The sequence below is a fragment of the Phyllostomus hastatus genome, unplaced genomic scaffold (assembly GCF_019186645.2).
Source record: "Phyllostomus hastatus isolate PE091 unplaced genomic scaffold, TTU_PhHast_1.1 phas_scaffold_317, whole genome shotgun sequence".
Classification (NCBI taxonomy): domain Eukaryota; kingdom Metazoa; phylum Chordata; class Mammalia; order Chiroptera; family Phyllostomidae; genus Phyllostomus; species Phyllostomus hastatus.
Genome location: NW_025334023.1, coordinates 10,821,636 through 10,840,666, shown reverse-complemented (window position 1 = coordinate 10,840,666; position 19,031 = coordinate 10,821,636). Strand labels below are relative to the sequence as shown.

At 38.7% G+C, this 19,031-nt stretch overlaps 1 protein-coding gene and 1 long non-coding RNA gene across 9 annotated transcripts in view; one reads left to right on the top strand and one right to left on the bottom strand.

Moving 5' to 3' along the window:
- The window catches only part of ANKRD42 (ankyrin repeat domain 42), a 61,656-nt gene extending 46,611 nt beyond the window's left edge, over positions 1-15,045 (bottom strand). For 5 of the 8 annotated variants that reach the window (XR_006783304.1, XM_045817996.1, XM_045818002.1 and 2 more), the window contains exons 1-5: positions 14,141-15,045; positions 12,452-12,618; positions 6,554-6,661; positions 2,176-2,295; positions 530-665 (exon numbers count right to left, since the gene is read on the bottom strand). Coding sequence is in view for 7 of the 8 variants with exons in the window: in XM_045817996.1 (XP_045673952.1) it covers positions 530-665; positions 2,176-2,295; positions 6,554-6,661; positions 12,452-12,618; positions 14,141-14,198 (589 nt within the window). In the remaining variant the exon portion in view is untranslated. The remainder of the gene's footprint in view (positions 1-529; positions 666-2,175; positions 2,296-6,553; positions 6,662-12,451; positions 12,619-14,140) is intronic. The other 3 variants (XM_045817997.1, XM_045817998.1, XM_045818000.1) reach the window with 3 other exon arrangements.
- Positions 15,046-15,244: 199 nt separating this feature from the next.
- Positions 15,245-18,430, top strand: LOC123805504. Its single transcript, XR_006783315.1, has 4 exons — positions 15,245-15,423; positions 15,688-15,730; positions 16,782-16,825; positions 17,152-18,430. It is a non-coding gene; the product is annotated as an uncharacterized LOC123805504 (long non-coding RNA).
- The last annotated feature ends 601 nt before the right edge of the window (positions 18,431-19,031 follow it).

The following is a 19,031-nucleotide window of genomic DNA, read 5'->3' as shown; positions in this document are numbered from 1 at the left end:
AAAATTTTACCCTTTGTGACAGTGTGGATGGACCTAGAGAACACTAGTTAAGTGAAATAAGCTAGTAAGAGAAAAATATCATATAATTTCATTCATATGTGGAATCTAATGAACAAACTGAATAACAAGGAAAATAAAGACAGACAGACAGCAGGGTGACAGCTAAGTGGTCAGGGGGAGACGAGGGAGTAGAGGGATGGAGCAAAAAGGACTCATGTGGACTTGGACAACAGTGTAGTGATTGTAGGGGCAGGGAGGTATAAGTGGACTAAATGTTAAAGGAAAAAAATCTGAATTTAATTTTGCCAATTTCTCTTTTGCCAATATAGCTCCAAAAAAAATCAATCACATGATAGGTACACAATATAGGAGTAATACAAGATTTAAAAAATGTTCATGTTAACATATTTACTACTTAAGTTCTGTGAAAGACTATTAGAATAATGACAGATTAAATTTCTTTAAAAATGATCAACATTTTTAAAGCTTACATTAATGAAAAAACAAAATTAGTTCCTCTTGTGAATACCTGGAAGGTTTCCATTGTAGTCCACATCTTCTATGCCACATCCCCATTTAACCAGAAGTTGCAAACAGCCAAGCCGTCCATGAAAAGCTGCATAATGTACAGGTTTCCATTCTCTAACATCAGTTATGCTGGGATCCTAGAGGTAACATTCACAAAGACTAAGTTTCTTTCCATTTTGTAGGGGAAACACTAAGTCTAGCAACTTAACTCTGAAATAAGAATGGGTGGCTGTTCTCAAAATTATAAGGCAACACTAAATATAAAAGAAAACTTTACTGAAACCACTGATTTGAACATATAAGCCAATAACATACTTTTAAAAAGAACACAAGTAGTCATATAAAAATAGGTTTAAGCCCTGGCTGATGTGGCTCAGTGGATTGAGTGACAGCCTGCAAATCAACATCACCAGTTTGATTCCCAGTCAGAGCACATGCCTGGGTTGCAGGCCAGGTCCCCAGTGGGCAGTATGTGAGAGACAACCATACACTGATGTTTCTCTCCCTCTCTTGCTCCCTCCCTTCCCTTCTCTCTAAAAATAAGTAAATAAAATCTTTAAAAAAAATAGTTTTTAAAAAGACTAAGCCCTAGCTGGGTAGCTCAGTTGGTTAGAGAGCTATGTCAAGAGTATATGTCAAGGTTGTGGGTTCAATCCCCAGTAAGGACACATACAACAACCAACCAATAAATGCATAAATAAGTGGAACAACAAATTGCTGTCAGTGTCTCTCTCTCTCTCCCCCCCACCCATTTCTTCTCTCTCTGGAATCAATTTTAAAGAAGGAACTTTACTAGTCATTTTACTGGCCACAGGTTCCTGGATAATAAAATGAAAGGAGTGGATTCAAATGATCAAATCATATCTTTAAGAGTATAAAGAGTTAATGAAAAAAATACTAAGATTTTACACTTTTCACTACAGAAGTACCAACTCTTACCATAATGTCTTCAATATAGGTAGTTCTTTTCTTATAAGAAGTTATTTTCTACAAACACTGAGTAATATTAAAAATAAATATCATAATCAAGTGTCTGGAGATATAAATCACTTGATAAGTTATTATATGAAATAAAAGCTACACACAGAAATTCAGAAAGATTTACAATCACAGGTGAACATATGTTTGGAAGCTTCAGAATCCGCCCAATTAAACTCTGAACAACCCATAGCCTCTGAAATAATTTATACTACTAAACTGGGTTTGTTTTTAAGGTTTATCTAAATTATTGTTCCTATGTTTAAAGATAGAAAAGCTATAGAGTTCAAATTACTTCCCTAAAGGCCTGGCCTCTGTGGCTCAGTTGGTTGGAAAGTCATCCCATAGACCGAAAGGTGCTGGGTTTGATTCCTGGTCAGGGCACATACCTGGGCTGCAGGTTCAATCCCATGGGGGCACATAGAAGAAGGCAACCAATCGATGTTTCTTTCTCTTCCTCTCTCTCTCTTTCTATCTCTCTATCTCTCTCTCCCCCCTTTCCTCTCTCTCTAAAGAGCAATGAAAAAACGTCTTTGGGTGAGGATACAAAAAATCATTTCCCTAAAGTCATGGAGAGTACTTAGAAAGTCAGGAAAAGATAATCAGACCACCAAATGCTATTTCACTTATATGATTACATATTCTCATATATTAAGAGGAATCCCTCACCACTCCACTGCGGAGCATTACTTGTAAAGTGAAAGAATGTCCATGTGTAGAAGCAAGGTGTACAGGAGTGCAACCACGATCATCCTGAGCAGCCAGATTTGCTCCATTGATTATAAGAGCCTAACAACAGAAAAATATGAATGAGTTCATATGAATATAGATTTTAAATCATAAATGCAGATGGAGATTATTCAAAGGCAAGCAATTTATAACTCAGTTAAATTATTACATATGCTCTTACATATGTGCCACAGGAAACTATGAGAAGTTCCTAGCTAATCCAAAGAGAATGTTTAAAGTCTTTTTTAACATTGCGTAGGGAATCTTTATAACACCTGATTTCACATTCTGATCTGAGCATTATATACAGTTTATAAGGCACACTTTTCGTGAGCATTGATTAATATAACCACTGAGTTAAATACTTTAACCCTAAACTAATAAAAGTGAAATTTAAACTTGCATTATTTCAAAAGCACAATGTTTTATTAACTGGGTTTTGAATATAATAAAAGGATTTCATTATTAAAGTAATAGTTCTAAGCTCCAAATCAAACTTCTAACTGCATCTGAGAAGATTCCATCTCAATTTACAAGTGGCCCAGTTTCTATGCATGGATTATATCGTATACACAGCATATCCCTCTATATGATGTCTGGAGTAATTGCTTCAAAAAATTATTAGTTAGTGTTTTTTAGTTTTTTCTCCCTGAGCATTTTTTTCCTTTTTAACCATCCCATATTTAGCAATGTCTTAGAAAAAGTTTAGTTAGTCATCACTCCTATCAAGAGTTTTAAGAAGAATAATCCCATGATTTGATCTGACTTACATTAACAAACTAGTTTAGACATCACAAACCATATATTAAGCACTTACTATGTTTTAAAAGTCACTACAAAGAATATGAAGACATATCAACTTAGGGAATTAGGCTTATGTAGAGACAAAGATAACCATACAGATCTATCCTTGATAAGCAAGAACTTAAACGTATACTACAAAAAAGTACCACACCAGCTCTGAGAAGGAAGAGGTCACTTTGAGAAAGAGAAGGACAATCAAGGCAGAGAGAATGGCTTGAACTATTGCTTCATTACTAGAGGAAGGAAAGTATCCAGTAAAGCTTCATTTGACCTCAATGTCCCCTAAAATTACCATTTCCACTTTCTACTTCTCAAATTAATACCTCAACTCCAAATCCACCTGCAAACTGAGTGTCACCACCACCACTGCATAGAAATACAGCCAGCCTCCCCCTATAAAGAGCTCTTAAATTCAATGGCACTTCCTTAAGCTTTATTCCCTTTAGTTTTATCTTGTAACTGATACTCTGCCTAATTCTTAAACTTCTTCCTTCACTTGCACAGCCTAATGGATCCTGGCTCTATCTCTCAGACTTCCTCCTGTGAATTCCTTACATTTTTTTCTCTGCTTCCTTCCATCCTTACTAGTAACATTCTTTAACATTTGAGACTCAGTACTCACTGTTCTCTATACTTTATTATCTAAAATATTTGTCTCCAGTCCCCTTCCAACTGCCTGCACCTTCTGCACCTGAATGACCTACAGGCACCCTAAACTGCTAAATTGAACGCAACCTCTTCTCTCCCAAATCTCCCTGGCCTTTCAGATATTCCTTTCTACAGTTTCATAATTATCTGTCATTCTGATTCAAAACTTTAAATTCTCACCATACTCGGTCTATGACTACTTCGGTAGATGTCAAATCACCTTCTCTCTTTCCCACTGCCATCACCTAATTTCACCCTCTATGGTCAGTGAGTACACCAAAAACCTCTAACTGATCTATGAAGAACTGTGCATAACTGTGCACAGCCCTTAAAACAACCCAAACAGATAAACAACTTCAAAGATAAAAAGGTCTCTTGTCTTATATCATTTGTTTAAGCAGATAGTTGATACTAAAATATCTAAGACATAGAATCCCATAAGTTCTTATTTAGAACATATTGTGTTGGCCAAAAAAATCCAATTAGTTTTTCCATAAAATAAAAGATACATTTTTCATTTTCACCAATAACCTCATTGATTTGTACATTTTGAGTATGTTAGTGATCTCCTGCTATTGGCTTCTAGTAGGTAAAGGCCAGGGCTGCTGCTAAACATCTTCCAATGTCTAAGACAGCCCCAAAACAAAGAATTATTTGGCCATAAGGTCAATAGTGCCAAGAAACTTTGCAAACCACCTCTGACATGTTCAATCAGTTATACCACCATCTCCACACACTGCACAAATTTTTTTTTCACATTTCAGTGGTGTTCTTATCTTGCATGAAAGTATAATATGCCAAAAATACTGTGTATTTTCTTCCATCTTCAATGTTAAAATGGCTGCAGAAAAATTCACCAATTTTGATAAGTTTTTTTAAATGCATGCTGATATGACAGCTGCCACAATGCAATCCAACAACAGTATTTCAAATGAAGTTAAAGATAACTAAGCACTACTAAAGCCATCATACAGAAAAATATAATGGACTTTTTGACCAACCCAATAGAAGTGCAGTGATTGCAGATGGGGCGTATAGGGAGACTAAATGGTAATGAAAAAAATACAATAAAGATTATTAAAAAAAATTTGGAACAAAGTCAAGGAAGAGGTGATAGATAAGGAAAGAGGTGCTTGTTTTGGAATTGGTATCAGCTGAGAGAGAAGTTTCAGTTGGAGAACTGAGAGAGCATTGGAAATGTAAATTGTAAGAATTAGCAGGTGGACTGTGAGGAGGGTGAGGCCAAGATCTGGATGGAAGCCCAGAAAAGTATCTTAGTGAAAAGTGGAATATTCCAGGCAGCTGAAATTCACATGGACTTCTCAAAAGAACTGGCATTTATAAACATTCCCTCTAAGATATAGATTCTTTCTAGGGTTTTCTAATATTCCTAATAGAATCTCCCAAGATATAAAATAAATAATAATTATTTTAACATAACCTTGGATTTCTCCTTTATAGTTACATGAAGTGCATGTCTGAATAATCTCAAGGTTGGTATAAAATTACCATGGCTTTTTTTTAAAGAAATCACTCTAGGTATCTGAAAATAAACATGTATTGGTGAATCAGCTATACTTACTTCCCCAAACAGAAATCTGTTTGGTTGGACCAAAGTGACACCTCACTCTTGCATTCTGTTGCTGGATCCTAAACAGAACTGTTATGTCTTGAATTCCTTCAGCTGTGCTCTCAGTTCAGCTTCTATGCCTGTGCCTTTTTTTTACTCTCCAGGCGACAACCATGCTCCACCCCATCCCTCCTTTCTTTTCTTGCATCTCCAGGTAACTGACTCTCCTTTCAGTATTTTTTTTGGTGCAGATTTTACTTTCCTCTGAAGCACTTGCTCCAAGCCAGCTTTGAAGCCTGTGTCTGGGGCCAGGATTCCTTGCATTCTAAACAGCACAGAGAACATGAACATACTTAGCTGTCACCCTGATCAGATTGCATCCCTTTACATCAGCCCAGGCTTGATGGCAAAGGAACTAGGTCTTATCTCCTCAACAAGGTGGAAATCTGATGGTCAGTCCTGCAAAATATGGGAGGACAGGGCAGATAGTATGTCCACTGGCTTGTTAGGGTATGAACAACATGGGGTATAACATGGAGGTTGCCACCTAGGCACTAGGGCCAGACAGTCTGAATTAAGGTCCAGCTTTACCACCCCTTAGCTGTGTGACCTTGGGCAAGTTCCTCAGTCTCTCTGTGCCTCAGTTTCCTCATTTAGAAAGTGGAAATTCTAATAATCCCTACGCCACAGAGTTGTTATGAGGAGTATGCTGTGTAGTAATAAGCAATTGTCATGATTCTAATCCCCAGACTGGTGATCTGAAGCTTTTTGAAGAAGGGGAGGAAGTATATAACTTCAGATTATTAGGCCTTGATCAAAGAGAATGTCTAATTGGCCAATAAACATTATTTAAGGTGAAATGACTATTTTCACTACCACTCCATTGAACACATTTTGTTTAACTTTCACCTGAATTCTTACTTTACCTGTATGTCCATGCCCATGTTCTAACACCCCAGAAGTTTTATGAGGCACAATGTTAGTCCAGCTTCATAATACAATTAAGTAACTAAAAATTTTTGCAAAAAAAATTAGAAATAAATGCACGCTGATATGACACCTGTCACAATGCAATCCAACGAAATTGTTTCAAATGAAGTTGAAAACTAAACACTACTAGAGCCATTGTATTGAAAATACCTAACAGACTTTTTGGCCAACCCAATAGAAGTAAATCTACAGAATCAAATTATTAAAATAAAGTCAAATTATTAAAATAAAAGCAATAGCTTATCAGAACTATGCTGAAGTATTAAACTTACTAAATTTTTAAAAAGTAGACAAAGCTATTATTACCTGCATACATGCATCCTGACCCCTGATTGCAGCTATGTGAGCTGCTGTCCAGCCTCTCGTAGTTGCTAGTGTAATATCGGCTCCATGCCAGAGGAGCCAATGAAGACACTAAATTAAGAAAACAATCATATTCACAAGTGATAGGCAGATGTTTTGAACATTTTTATATCTTTTAAATTTAGTCTGTTACCATGAAATACAGCAGCCAAAGAAGCCTAAGAGAGTAAGGGAACCAGATATAAGAAAAACAAAAGAGCAGGTACAATGATATGGTAACCAGCATTTAGACTTTTTTTAAAGATTTTTTTATTTACTTATTTGACTTACTTACATCTTTATTTTTAGAGAGAAGGGAAGGGAGAAAGAGAGGGAGAAAAACATGGATCAGTTGCCTCTCGCAGGCCCCCAACCAGGGACCTGGCCTGCAACCTAGGCATGTAACCTGACCAGGAATCGAACCAGCAACCTTTCAGTTTGCAGTATGACTTCCAACCTACTGAGCCACACCAGTCAGGGCTTGGCTTTACGGTTGGGTAAACAATAGGTAGCAGTGGGAACTGTGACAAACTGGAGACAACACTCCTCGACAATAAGGTGCTACTCAATTCCAGCCAGTCATCGCTATGAGTAAAATGTTGATCCAAATCTAATATTTAACCAATACTATACAACCCAAACAAAACATGTGTGAGCCAAATTTGCTCAGAGGCTGCTAGTTTGCAACCTCTGCCAAGGATCTTTCAAATGGGCCCAGAAGCTTCTGTAGCAAAGAAAACTTTGCTATTCTGATGATACTCTCTAAAAACATAGTGATTTATATTTTAAAAATGGGAATCAAATGCATCTTCATTTAAGATTTTTAAAAACTGCCCTGAGTCTCATTATAATATAGTACTTAGAGGTATGTGCCACATGTAGTATTACTGTTTTTATATACAGTAATAACAGTACTGTATATACTGTATATACAGTATGGTACAGTATATATACTTTACTGTTCAAGTTTGTAGGTTCTACCTTCAGGAAGTTGTGTTTTTTTTAATTGATTATATCATTGCAATACACTAAAATCAGTTATTGCCATATCATTTGTTGAAAAGGCTTACTTGCCCTGGCTGGTATAGCTCAGTGGATTGAGCGCGGGCTATGAACCAAAGTGTCGCAGGTTCAATTCCCAGTCAGGGCACATGCCTGGGTTGCAGGCCACGGTCCCCAGGAATTGCACATTGATGTTTCTCTCTCTCTCTCTTTCTCCCTCCCTTCCCTCTCTAAAAATAAATAAATAAAATCTTAAAAAATAATAATAATAAATAAGACAAAATTGTTTTAAAAAAGCTCAATTTCACTAATAATCACAGTATATCATTCATTTACTCAACAAATATTTCTGGAGAGACTACCATATACTAAGCCTGTTCCGATATTGGAGAATACTGTAAACATTCATGTACAAGTTTTTTATTTGTCCTGGGTAAATATGTAGAAGTGAGATTGCTGGAACATAGGTAACCATATGTTTAACTTTCTAAGAAGCCACGAAACTGTTTTCTAAAGTGGCTGTATCATTTTATACTTCTACCAGCAATGTATGAGAGTTCTAGTTGTTCTATATCCTTGCCAATATTTCACATTGCTATTTCTTGAGTATTTTTGTTTTTGTTTTGTCATTCTAATATGCATGTAGTAGCATCTCACTGGGTTTTAATTTGCATTTCCCTAATGCCTAATGGTGTTAAATATCTTTTCATGTGTTCAGTTGCCATCCATATTTTTGAGAAAGTGTCTATTGAAGTCATTTGTCATTTTTTTAATTGGGTTTTTTCGTTTCTTACTACTGAGCTGTAAGTCTCTCATTCTGATCACAAGTTCAGACATATGATTTGCAAAGATTTTTCTCCTAATTTTTTCTTCTATAAGTTTTATAAGGTTAAGTTTCAAACTTTTTTACACATAAATGTCCAACTGTGCCAGCACCATTTAATGAAAACAGTATCTGTTCTCCATTAGATTACATTGAAAAATCAACTGACAAATAAGCAAGAATTCAGAAATGGCTAAGTGAGGAGCTTGGCAAACCCTCCCCAAGAAGCAATGATAAAACTGGACAAAGTTGTCAAAAAACAAGACCCTGGAAGACCCTGGAAATTGACCACAGGCAATATAACAAAATAAGGAGAATTTATTCAAGAAAATCTACTGAATCTCAGCAAGAACAGGAAAGCTGAGACTACAGCTACCCCTCTTCCCCGCTGCATGGTGCAGATGATCTACCTGTGGACAGGTAGATCCATAGGACAGCTCCATTGTCCTCCTGGAAGGGTTGACTTAATTAGGAGCTAAACATGAAAAGTTCCATGCCCAGGCATGTTGTCAAAAACACTTCCACACCTCAGAGCAGCCTGAGAAAGCCAACATCAGAGCTAGCCTGAAGTCATGTTGCTGGTTGGGGCAAGCACAAAACTACAGACTACCCACAAAATTAATAGGAAAACCCAAGAAATGAGATGGCCAAAGTGGGCCTTACTAAGATTCCATTTAATCCTTGTAATCTAAAAGGCTGTGTGCATGTACAAGGCTGCTCAGACTCAAGAAAAGACTGAAGAGGAACTAAGTTAGCTAGACATCCCTGGCTAACCATGAAGCCTTACAAACACATTTTTCTAAAAAAAAAAAAAGATGTCCAGCCAATTTTTAAATTGCTTGGATTTTGAAAACATTCGCCAAGCCACACAGAGACTCATCAGTAAAAGAAGAAATCCTTACTGGCTCAAAATATTTAAGCATGTGCTCTCATAAGTCACTGGCTAACCACCAAACTATGCTGACCCAGGGGTGAACCCTAAAAAGCCAGGCTTTAAAAAAAACAACAAGAATTAAAAGAAACAACAACTGAGCAGTGGCTACATGCTGTGAGGAAACCAGACTCCACCTAATTAGTCCAGGCAAGTAAACAAATGCAAGCACACAGCAGCAACCACCATGGGCAGGGGAGAGGAAGTAGGATCAAACTCCAGGGTTGCTACAATATATAATCTGAAATGTCCAGGGTTTTTTTTTAAGATTTTATTTATTTATTTACTTTTAGAGATGGGAAGGGAGGGAGAGAGTGAGAGAAACATCAACCAGTAGCCTGTTGTACACCCCCAACTGGGGACCTGGCCCACAACCCAGGCATGTACCCTAACTGGGAATCAAACCGATGACCTTTTAGTTCTCCATGAGCCACACCAGCCAGGGCTTAAACGTCCAAGTGTGTTGGAAGATGGGATTGGAGATATAAATCTACCATATTAAATAGCTTTAACTGTGTCCTATAGAGGGTGAGTGTTAAGTAATGTCAGATTTTGGTTTAGAGTGGTAAGTTTGTATACAGAATATGAACTAGAAGTAGACAAGACAAAAAAGAGAAAACTAATTAGATCTAAGGCAGTGGCTATGAGGACAAAGAAGAAAAATCGAAAACCAAAGATGGAATAGAACCAACTGACCTAGTGATCAGTTCTTACTGCATCAATGTGGACCATGAAGGGCACCTTCACCTAGAGGAATGTTGATAATGTGTAATGCTTCTGAAAAAAATTAAGACAACTCAAACAGATACTTTTTAAATGATCACATTTGGTGCTTCTCAGATTTCTGAGAAAATTGCTTTGCACTTTATATTACAATAATCATGACGGACAATATTGTTTTACAACAGTCCTGTGGGGGTTTTCTGTTGTTGTTGTTACTAAACAAATATTCCAGATAAGTGATTTTCAACCAGTGTGCTGCAAGAATTTTAAAAATATGCAATACCTGTCTATTTAGTCAGAGGCAGATTAGACCTCTTTTCCCTTAGATTGTCAAATTTAAAAAGTGACAACAGCCAACACAACAATAGCTGTCTGGTGTGAATGAATCAAAATTATATGTTTTTTGTCAGATTGGCAAAAAATATATTCTTTGGTGTGCTTCAGAATTTTAGTAATTAGTTTATGTGTGCCATGAGATGAAAGGTTGAAAACCACTATTTTAGATGGTGAAAAAAACTGAAACAACTCAATAATGATTCAAAGTCCATTAGCCTTGAAAACTAAGAAAGGGATAGAAATGAATAATAGTTTAGCTTTACAGAAATTGAATTTGAGACGCTAGTCAGATATGCATGAGTTGTTGATCAAGCACCCAATACATGAGCCAGAATTCAGGATAGAAAGCAAATCCATGAATTATTATGTAGAAGTGATAAAGCCAAGGAAATTAAAAAAAAAAAAAACTGCCTGGAGAGAGAGAGAAGGCAAATGCATAAAAACACCTATATTTATAGAATAGGCAGGGTAGGTTAACCAAAGAAGCCTAAGTGAGAGTAATCAGAGAAGCTGAAAGGATACCAGAAAAGAGATTAAATAAGTAGTATATCAATTAGTCCTATACTACTAGAATATGGCAGAGTAAAATCATCAAAAAAAGAAAAAGAAAAACAGGAAGAAAACCCCATCTTTGATGAAACTAGGAGACATCTGAAACTCAAATCACAAAACAGATGGGAAAGCTGCCAAAGTATAGATTAAGTGCAGGGGGCGGGGGAGCAAAAAAAAAAGAAAAAGACTGCATAGTGAATAGACCTACTGCAGCAGGCTGGGGAAATGTAGTAGCTAAAATAAGCTCCCCCCACACAGCCTTGAATCTTGAGAAAAAAATCTCAGTTATCTTTGTACACAGCCCAAGAATAAGAAATTTTGCATAAAAAATTTACTAGGCACTGCTTGTACTAGCTAAAACTTGAAACCAACTGAATATCCATCCATTGAAAAATGAATAAATTCTGATATTAGTCTAAGAATAGACTGTCACAACATGGCTGAAAGAAATAAAGTAGAGGCCTTGGCTGGTGTGGCTCAGTGGATTGAGTGTCGGCCTGTGACCCAAAAGATCACCAGTTGGATTCCCTGTCAGGGCACATGCCTGGATTTCAGGACAGGTCCCCAGTTGAGGGCATGTGAGAGACAACCTATCAATATATCTCTTGCACATCCATGTTTCTCTCCCTCCCTCCCCTCTCTCTAAAAATAAAGTCTTTTAAAAAATAAACTACATTACATATATTTAACCACATGTATCAAGATGCAGAATGATACATGTCATTTATATAAAACATGTCATTTAAGACAATGATATAAGCATATGCCATAACAGCATAAAACAAAGATGGGAATAATCAACACCAAATTCAGGGTAATAGTTATCTCTGGAGTTGGAAGAGGAGAAATGGTGCCTAGGAGGGGTGCACAGGGACTTCAAATGTATCTATAATGCTCCATTTGTTTTCCAAAAATCGGAAGCAATTATAGCAAAAATGTTTGGACTTAAGAAAACTAGGTATTCACTATATTACCCACTCTAAGTTACCCTTTATGTTTGCCTTTGGAACCCAGCCACCACACTGTGAGGAAGCACAAACCAGCCCAGGTGGAGAATTTCCACCAGTAGGTCCATGTGGAGGAGAATTAAGGTACCCAGCCTAAAGCCAACATCTATCACCAGACATCTGCGTGAATAAGACCTCAGAAGGTTCTAGCCCCAGCTTTTCAATCTGTAGCTAAACCCCAGATATCATGGAGCAGAACAAGCTGTCCCTGGGATCCAAATTCCTGATTCACTCCTGAGCATAAATAAATGGTTATTTTATCCCACTAAGTTTTGGGTTAATTTGTTACAAAGCTCGGGTTCACTCCTGAGCATAAATAAATGGTTATTTTATCCCACTAAGTTTTGGTTTAATTTGTGACCAAAACACCCCACATTAGACTGAAATGAAAAAGAAAATATTTGCAGTGCCTCATGTAGGACCTCAGTCCTATTGGTTAAATTTGCAAAACTGCTGTAAATTTAACCTAGTTTTATTTAGCTTCTTACCTCCAAACTTCCAGAATGTGCTGCCCAATGTAAAGGGGTAAATTTATGGATGATGTCAACTTCATTAATGTTGGTTCCATGTTCTACTATTTCTGAAAGCTGCTTTACATCTCCAGCTCGTACTGCATCATGTATGCTACCAAAATGCACTTTCCTCCTGGCACCTACCGAAAAATTGAATTGTCTAAATTATATTACAATATAAAAAAATACTGAAGCAATAAGTCAAAAGAAAGAAAAAAATGGCTTTGATTTTCCAAATAATTTACTACAAAGACAATTGTGATTAACGTGTTGATCTGACTTCCGTTTCAGTTCTAACATGTAACAAGCATGGAGAACTGGTGAACAAACTGAAAACCAATGACTTTTCTTGGACTGATCAGAGAACCGAGGTCTCCAGAAAGACAGGCAAATACAGAGAAACACATTAAAGTTCGGGTTACCTGGAGCAGGAGCCATTGGAGCCATAAAGAGCTAGAAGCACTTAAATGGGGAGTTGTTGAGGGATTTTAAACAGAAGAATAGTAATTATCAGATGTGTAATGCTGGGTGTATAGGACTGGCTGTGGTTAGGGGACTGACTCTGAAGCAAAATTTCAACACTAGAGATTCAGGGAGACCATGTAAGAAAATAGCTATGGTAGTCTACAGCAGAAAGGTTGAGACCTGCAACCAAGAGAGTGGCATTAGGAACAGAATATTCAACAAATACTATGAAAACAGGTTAAACAGAAATTGGATGTGAATAGTGGACAAAATAAGGGAAGAGTATGCAAGGAATCTGGCTTAGTTCCCTGGTGTGGTGCCATTGAGACAGTGAATGCTAAAGGACAGAGAAGGCATATGGATACAAAATTATGTTTTAAGCATGTTCTCCAGGTGCTCAAGCAACAGTTTCAGAAAGGACTTTAACATATGAGTCTGCAGCCCAGAGTCGTGATGTGAGGTTCAGACCTCAGTGTTAGATGTGTCTCAGTATTAGGTAGGTTTTTCTGATACCCATCCTCACCTCCTACTGGAACTAATGGCACTCTACTCTTCTTTATAATACTCATCACATTAGTCATTATTTGTTCACTATTTATCTTCCCCAGTAGAAGGTAAGGAATATGCTTATCTTCTTTAATGATATATCCTTAAGACACAGTGCATTTTATCCAGTTCATAAGTATTTACTAGATGGCTGAATGAATAACATAATTTGGGGGTCCTCAGTAGGATTGAAGTACAGTGCATAACATGGAAAAAAGCACCACTGATGGCAGCGTCCAGGGAAAAAAAGCAACATTTAAGGAGAGGATGAAGGAACGTCAGCAAAGAAAAGGGAGAGTCAACAGAGCGGAAGGAAGAAAACTAGGTAAGTTTAATGTCATCTTCACAGGGTAAATGCTTCAGAAAAATCCAGGAAGAACTTAAAAGCGTTCTTAAGATTTAACGAGAGTGGACATCAATGGGTAAGAAGACTGAGGAACGTGCAGATGGGAAGAAAGGCAGTAAAGCTAAAATAAAGTAGGTTGGGGAAAAGGTGGACAGCTTTGAGACCCACTGAAAATAGGTCAGTCACTTAGAGGAAATGAGGAGTGACAGCTGAGAAAGGCAACTGCCAGAAAGGGATAAGGTTGCTGGGGGCAGAAGTGAGAAAAGGAGTACGGCAGAGACAAGGGCCATGGAAGTAACAGGACTCACACGGGGTTGTGTTCTCCGCAGAGGAGGTGGAAGGGCCTGACCCGGGCACCCCAGGCATGGTGCGATCCCACGGACTCCAGGGAGGAGAAGAGTCCAGGCCCCTGCTGCCGCGACGGTCTTCACTGGCTGTCACCCATGAGCCACTGCAGCGGCCGCCTTCGTCTTCGCTAGGACCAGGGCCGCCGTCCTCCCTTGCTCTCTCCCAGGAGCCCCTGCAGCGGACCCCTCCGTCTTCACTTTCCTTCTCCCAGAAACCACCGAGGCGGCGGCAGGAGTCTTGGCTGCCGCTCACCCGGGAGGAGTCGCTGGCCGCGTAGCCGCGGTCTTCACTTACTGCCTCCCAGGAACTACTAAAGCTGGGGCCGCCATCGACACTCCCTCCTCCCCAAGAGCCACTGAGGCGGCGGCTGCGGTCTTCACTGCCCCTCTCCCCCGGGTCGCTGGTTCCGGGGCCGCGGACTTCCCTGACCCCCTCCCAGGTACCACTGAGATGGAGGCCGCAGTCTTCTCTGACGGTTCCTCCAGAGTCACTAGACTGGTGGCCGCCCACTTCACGGAAACGGACGTCGCTGCTGCCAAATCCGCGGTCTCCTCTCACTCTCTCCCAAGAGCTGCTGTGACCGTGGCCACCTTCTCTCCTAACTGTCTCCGGAGAACCAGCGCGGCGGTGGCCCAGGTCTTCACTGACCCTTCTGGAGTTACTGATGGAAAAGATAACGTCCTCACTTACGCTTCCCGTAGAGACGCTGCAGCGACGGTCATCATTTTCAAGGGTTCTTTCCCTGTCTTCGCTGAAACTGAACTCCTGATCTTCGCTACCTCTTTCCTTTGACCGGCCGCCGCGATGGCTGGGTCGGCCGTTTATCCTCCACACACGAGGGCCAGTTGTGGCGGCCGCCGTCTTCGGCTGCTATTCCCTGCGAGTCGCTGTGGCGGCGACCGCCGAACACGGGTACGCTCTCCTTGGAGTAACTTGACAGCGTTCTGACTCCCGCCACCTGCTTGGAGGGCCCACAGAGCCGTCGCCTTGGAAACGAAAACTTCCGGCGTGCTCTGGTCATTTCCAGTTCCTTACGGCTTGCGTCACTTCCGTCTTCCTTTCCTTCACCTTTTTCCAGGCTTACCTTCAGGAGGAGTCGGATCCTGGTACATACCGGTTTTCGGTGAAATTCCTCTCGGTCTCACACCCATGCTTATCTAGGCCCTGTCTTTAAAACTGCCAGGCCTGGATCGCACCCTTCATGGCTCAGCGCTCAGGTGGAGGCTCCAGGATTGCGGTCTGCGTAGGTGACCTGTGTGGCGCGTGCCGGGCGGGGCCTTTCGTCCTTGACAAACCTAGTGTAATTGTTTAAGTGCTGGTTGGGACGTTGAAGAAAGGCTATTCTTAACCCTAACTTCTCACAAGTGTGGCAAAAGACCTACAGGGAAGTTAGCAGCTGCAGCCGCTCTCACTATTGAGTGCTTACTATTGCCTGGCCCTTTGATAATCGCTTGGTACTTAATTCTCACAATAATTTTGTAAGGTAGGTGTTACTCCTATTTTACAGGTAAGGACATTCAAAGTATCAGTTATTTGCTGAGGCCAAACAGGTAAGTTGTAGAACCAGTGCAAAAAAAGCAAAACAAAAAAACCACAGGTCATTTATCAAGAGATTGCTCCAGGTCTTCTTAGAATCCAAGGTTCCTTCCACTGTAACTGTAAAATGTTTACTTTGAACAGTTTGGCCCAGATCTTTTTCTTCAGCCCTATTGCTTAACGTGTATTCTTCCATTAACTATTTATTATAAATGTATGGGTCAAATGTGTGCAAACGTGCTGGCAGCTGAGAATACAGAAATTAAAATTGTCCTCCAACATCATCACCCACCTTGATTCTCATGCTGTTTTTTTTTCCCTCCATCATTATTGCCTTGCCAAGGGAGGGGTTTTGTAGTTGCTATAGTTGCTACTTTTTTTTTTAGCTACAAAACTTTTAAATGTTATTTTTCAATTACAGTCGACACTCTTATTTTGTGTTAGTTTCTGGTGTACAGCATAGTGGTAGGCAATCATATACTTTACAAGGTGATCCCCCTGATATTTAAGTACCCACCTGGCATCATACATAGTTATCACAATATTGACTATATTCCCTGTGCTATACTTTACATCCCCATGACAGTTTTGTAACTACCAATCTGCACTTCTCAATCCCTTCACCTTTTTCACCTCCCTTAACCTCCTGACCTCTGCTTTGCCATAGGTTTTGTGCTCTGAACATATTTGGGAAATTCCCCTGACCATATTTTTCCTCTCTTGAAATATAGTAAATTGCCTTTCTTTAACTTCCACAGCATCTTGTAATAGTAACAACTGCCATTTGTTGAGTTCATATGATGAGTCTGGCACTATAGTAAGTGCTTTATATTAGTTTTATTTAATCCTTACTATAACCTTCCAGGATAGTATTACCGTTGATTTACACAGATAAAGCACCAAGGTTAATTGTCTCAGGGCACACAACTAGTTAGTTGGAAGTACCTGAATCAGGGTTTTACCTAGATCTTTGATTTTGCTGCACATACTCTACAAAGTCTCTGAATTCCTGCAACCTTTTTATTAGACCACTTATCATATTGTATTATAATTACCTTTTAACAGTTGATTTTCACCCCTACCCTTCATGGACTCTGAGCTTTTGGAAGGTAGGTACTGTTTTCTTTCTTCATTTTGGAGTTCCTGACATCTAGAATATATAGTTCAAGGAGAAAGCTTACTAACTGCTGTGTGGGTAAGTGGGTAGGCTGATTGGTCGATTGTCTGGTGGATGAACTGATAGACTGAAAGTAAAGGTTTTTACACGTACGAGAGATTTGGGGGTTAGTCATCCCAATTACCTCATTTTTAGAAATGGGGCAATTGAGGCATTTTACCAGATATCTGTTGAATTACTGATATGGGATAGTTTCTATGCTAAGTGATTTGAAAATAGTTTCAAATTTAATCAGTATTATTATTTCTGTTTTTACAGATGAAGAAACAGCGCAGATTTGGCCAAGATCACATAACTAGGAGGTGGGGGACTGGAACCCACTATGATTGACTCCAAATTAATATAGTGCTGTAGCCACTTACATAATAATGGTAATGGGTTCATTTTTTGCTTTGTTGTATGGATAAACTCACTGAGAGAATGAGGCAGCACATCCTTAAAGGGTGTACACCTGGCAGGAAAGAACAGAAAAGGAAACGGAAACAGCAGAAAAAGTAAAATCTCCCAAAAGATATTAAAAAGGATTTAAAAATAAAAGCAGAAATAAATGAAATGGAAAATAAATTGATCACAATAATAATTGGTACTTGAAAAGAACAATAAATAGACACTTAGCAAATCTGAGGAAGAAAAGGAAAGAAAACAATTTGGAAACAAAAGGAACATACTACAGATATGAGGGTCTTTGAAAATCAGAAATGATTTAATGTAAACTTATGCTAATAGTCCTGAAAATTGACTTGCATCATTTTCTAAGAAAGCATAAATTTCAAAAAACTGGCCTAAGGGTTAGAAAACCTTAATAAACTGATAATCATAAAAGAATGACCTATGTATGCCTGACAAAAGGCACCAGTAACAAAACAAAGAAGAAGACTTCCCAACTATGACAGTACTAACCTAATAGATGCTAAATAAGGAGAGCTTTGAAAGAAAAAAATTGTCTCTCAGTCTCACTTATCAATGTGAATGCAAAAATCCTAAGGAAACTATGAAGCCAGCAGTGCATTTAGAGAATGTCATAACTAAGTTGGGGTTATCCTACCAGTACAAGGATGGGTTACCATTAGACAGTATAGCAATGAAAATATCCTAATTTAATAAATGAGAAAAACTATATGATCTTAAGTCATACTGAAAAGTCACTTGAAAAATTAGCATCTATTACTGATTCAAAAGTTAAGTTCATATTAACATAAAAAGAACCTTTAACTGAATGAACAAATAAATAGCACACTTAATGTTATAGTCCGTGTTATCTGCAGTCATTCCTGTGAGTCTGCACTGGTCTGCAAATTTTGGCCCCAGTGTAATAATCAAGATAAATAAGGTATGATTGAAAAGGAAATTAAGATGTGATATCATTGTTGGATTCTCCTGAGACCATAAATTAGTTGCATTTCAAGTAAATTCTAATGTAATTTTTAGTGGAAATTGGCAAGATAATTTCAGATTTATCTGGAAAATTAAATGCAGGATTAAATAAAACATTTCTAGCCCTGGCTGGTGTAGCTCAGTGGATTGAGCACGGGCTGGGAACCAAAGTGTCCCAGGTTCGATTCCCAGCCAGGGTACATTCCTGGGTTGCAGGCCATAACCCCCAGCAACCGCACATTGATGTTTCTCTCTCTCTCTCTCTCTCTCTCTCTCTCTCTCTCTCTCTCTCTCTCTCTCTCTCTCTCTCTCTCTCTCTCTCCCTCCCTTCCTCCCTTCCTTCCCTCCCTAAAAATAAAGAAATAAAATCTTTAAAAAAAAAAAAAAAACATTTCTGAAAAAGGACAATTAATGAGGACTTAACCCTGATACATACTAGAACTATAAAGCTAGAGTATTTACAACAGGGTGGTCTAGGAAAAGGACTAGACAGATTAGTGGAACAAAACTATTAATAGAATCCAGAAATTAGCCCATTTGTTTATTATAGAGGTTTTATAAAATGGAGAAATGGCTCTTCAGTATTTTCACATACAATTTCAAAAGAATTAAAGATATTAGCAAAGTGTTAGAATACAGAAAATTTGTTTAATCTTAGGAAGACTTTTCTAAGCAAGACAAGCCCCAGAGACCACAGAAGGAAAAAAATAGTATAATAAACATTTAAAAGGTTACAAGCTATGTTACTACAAGATCAGACACTT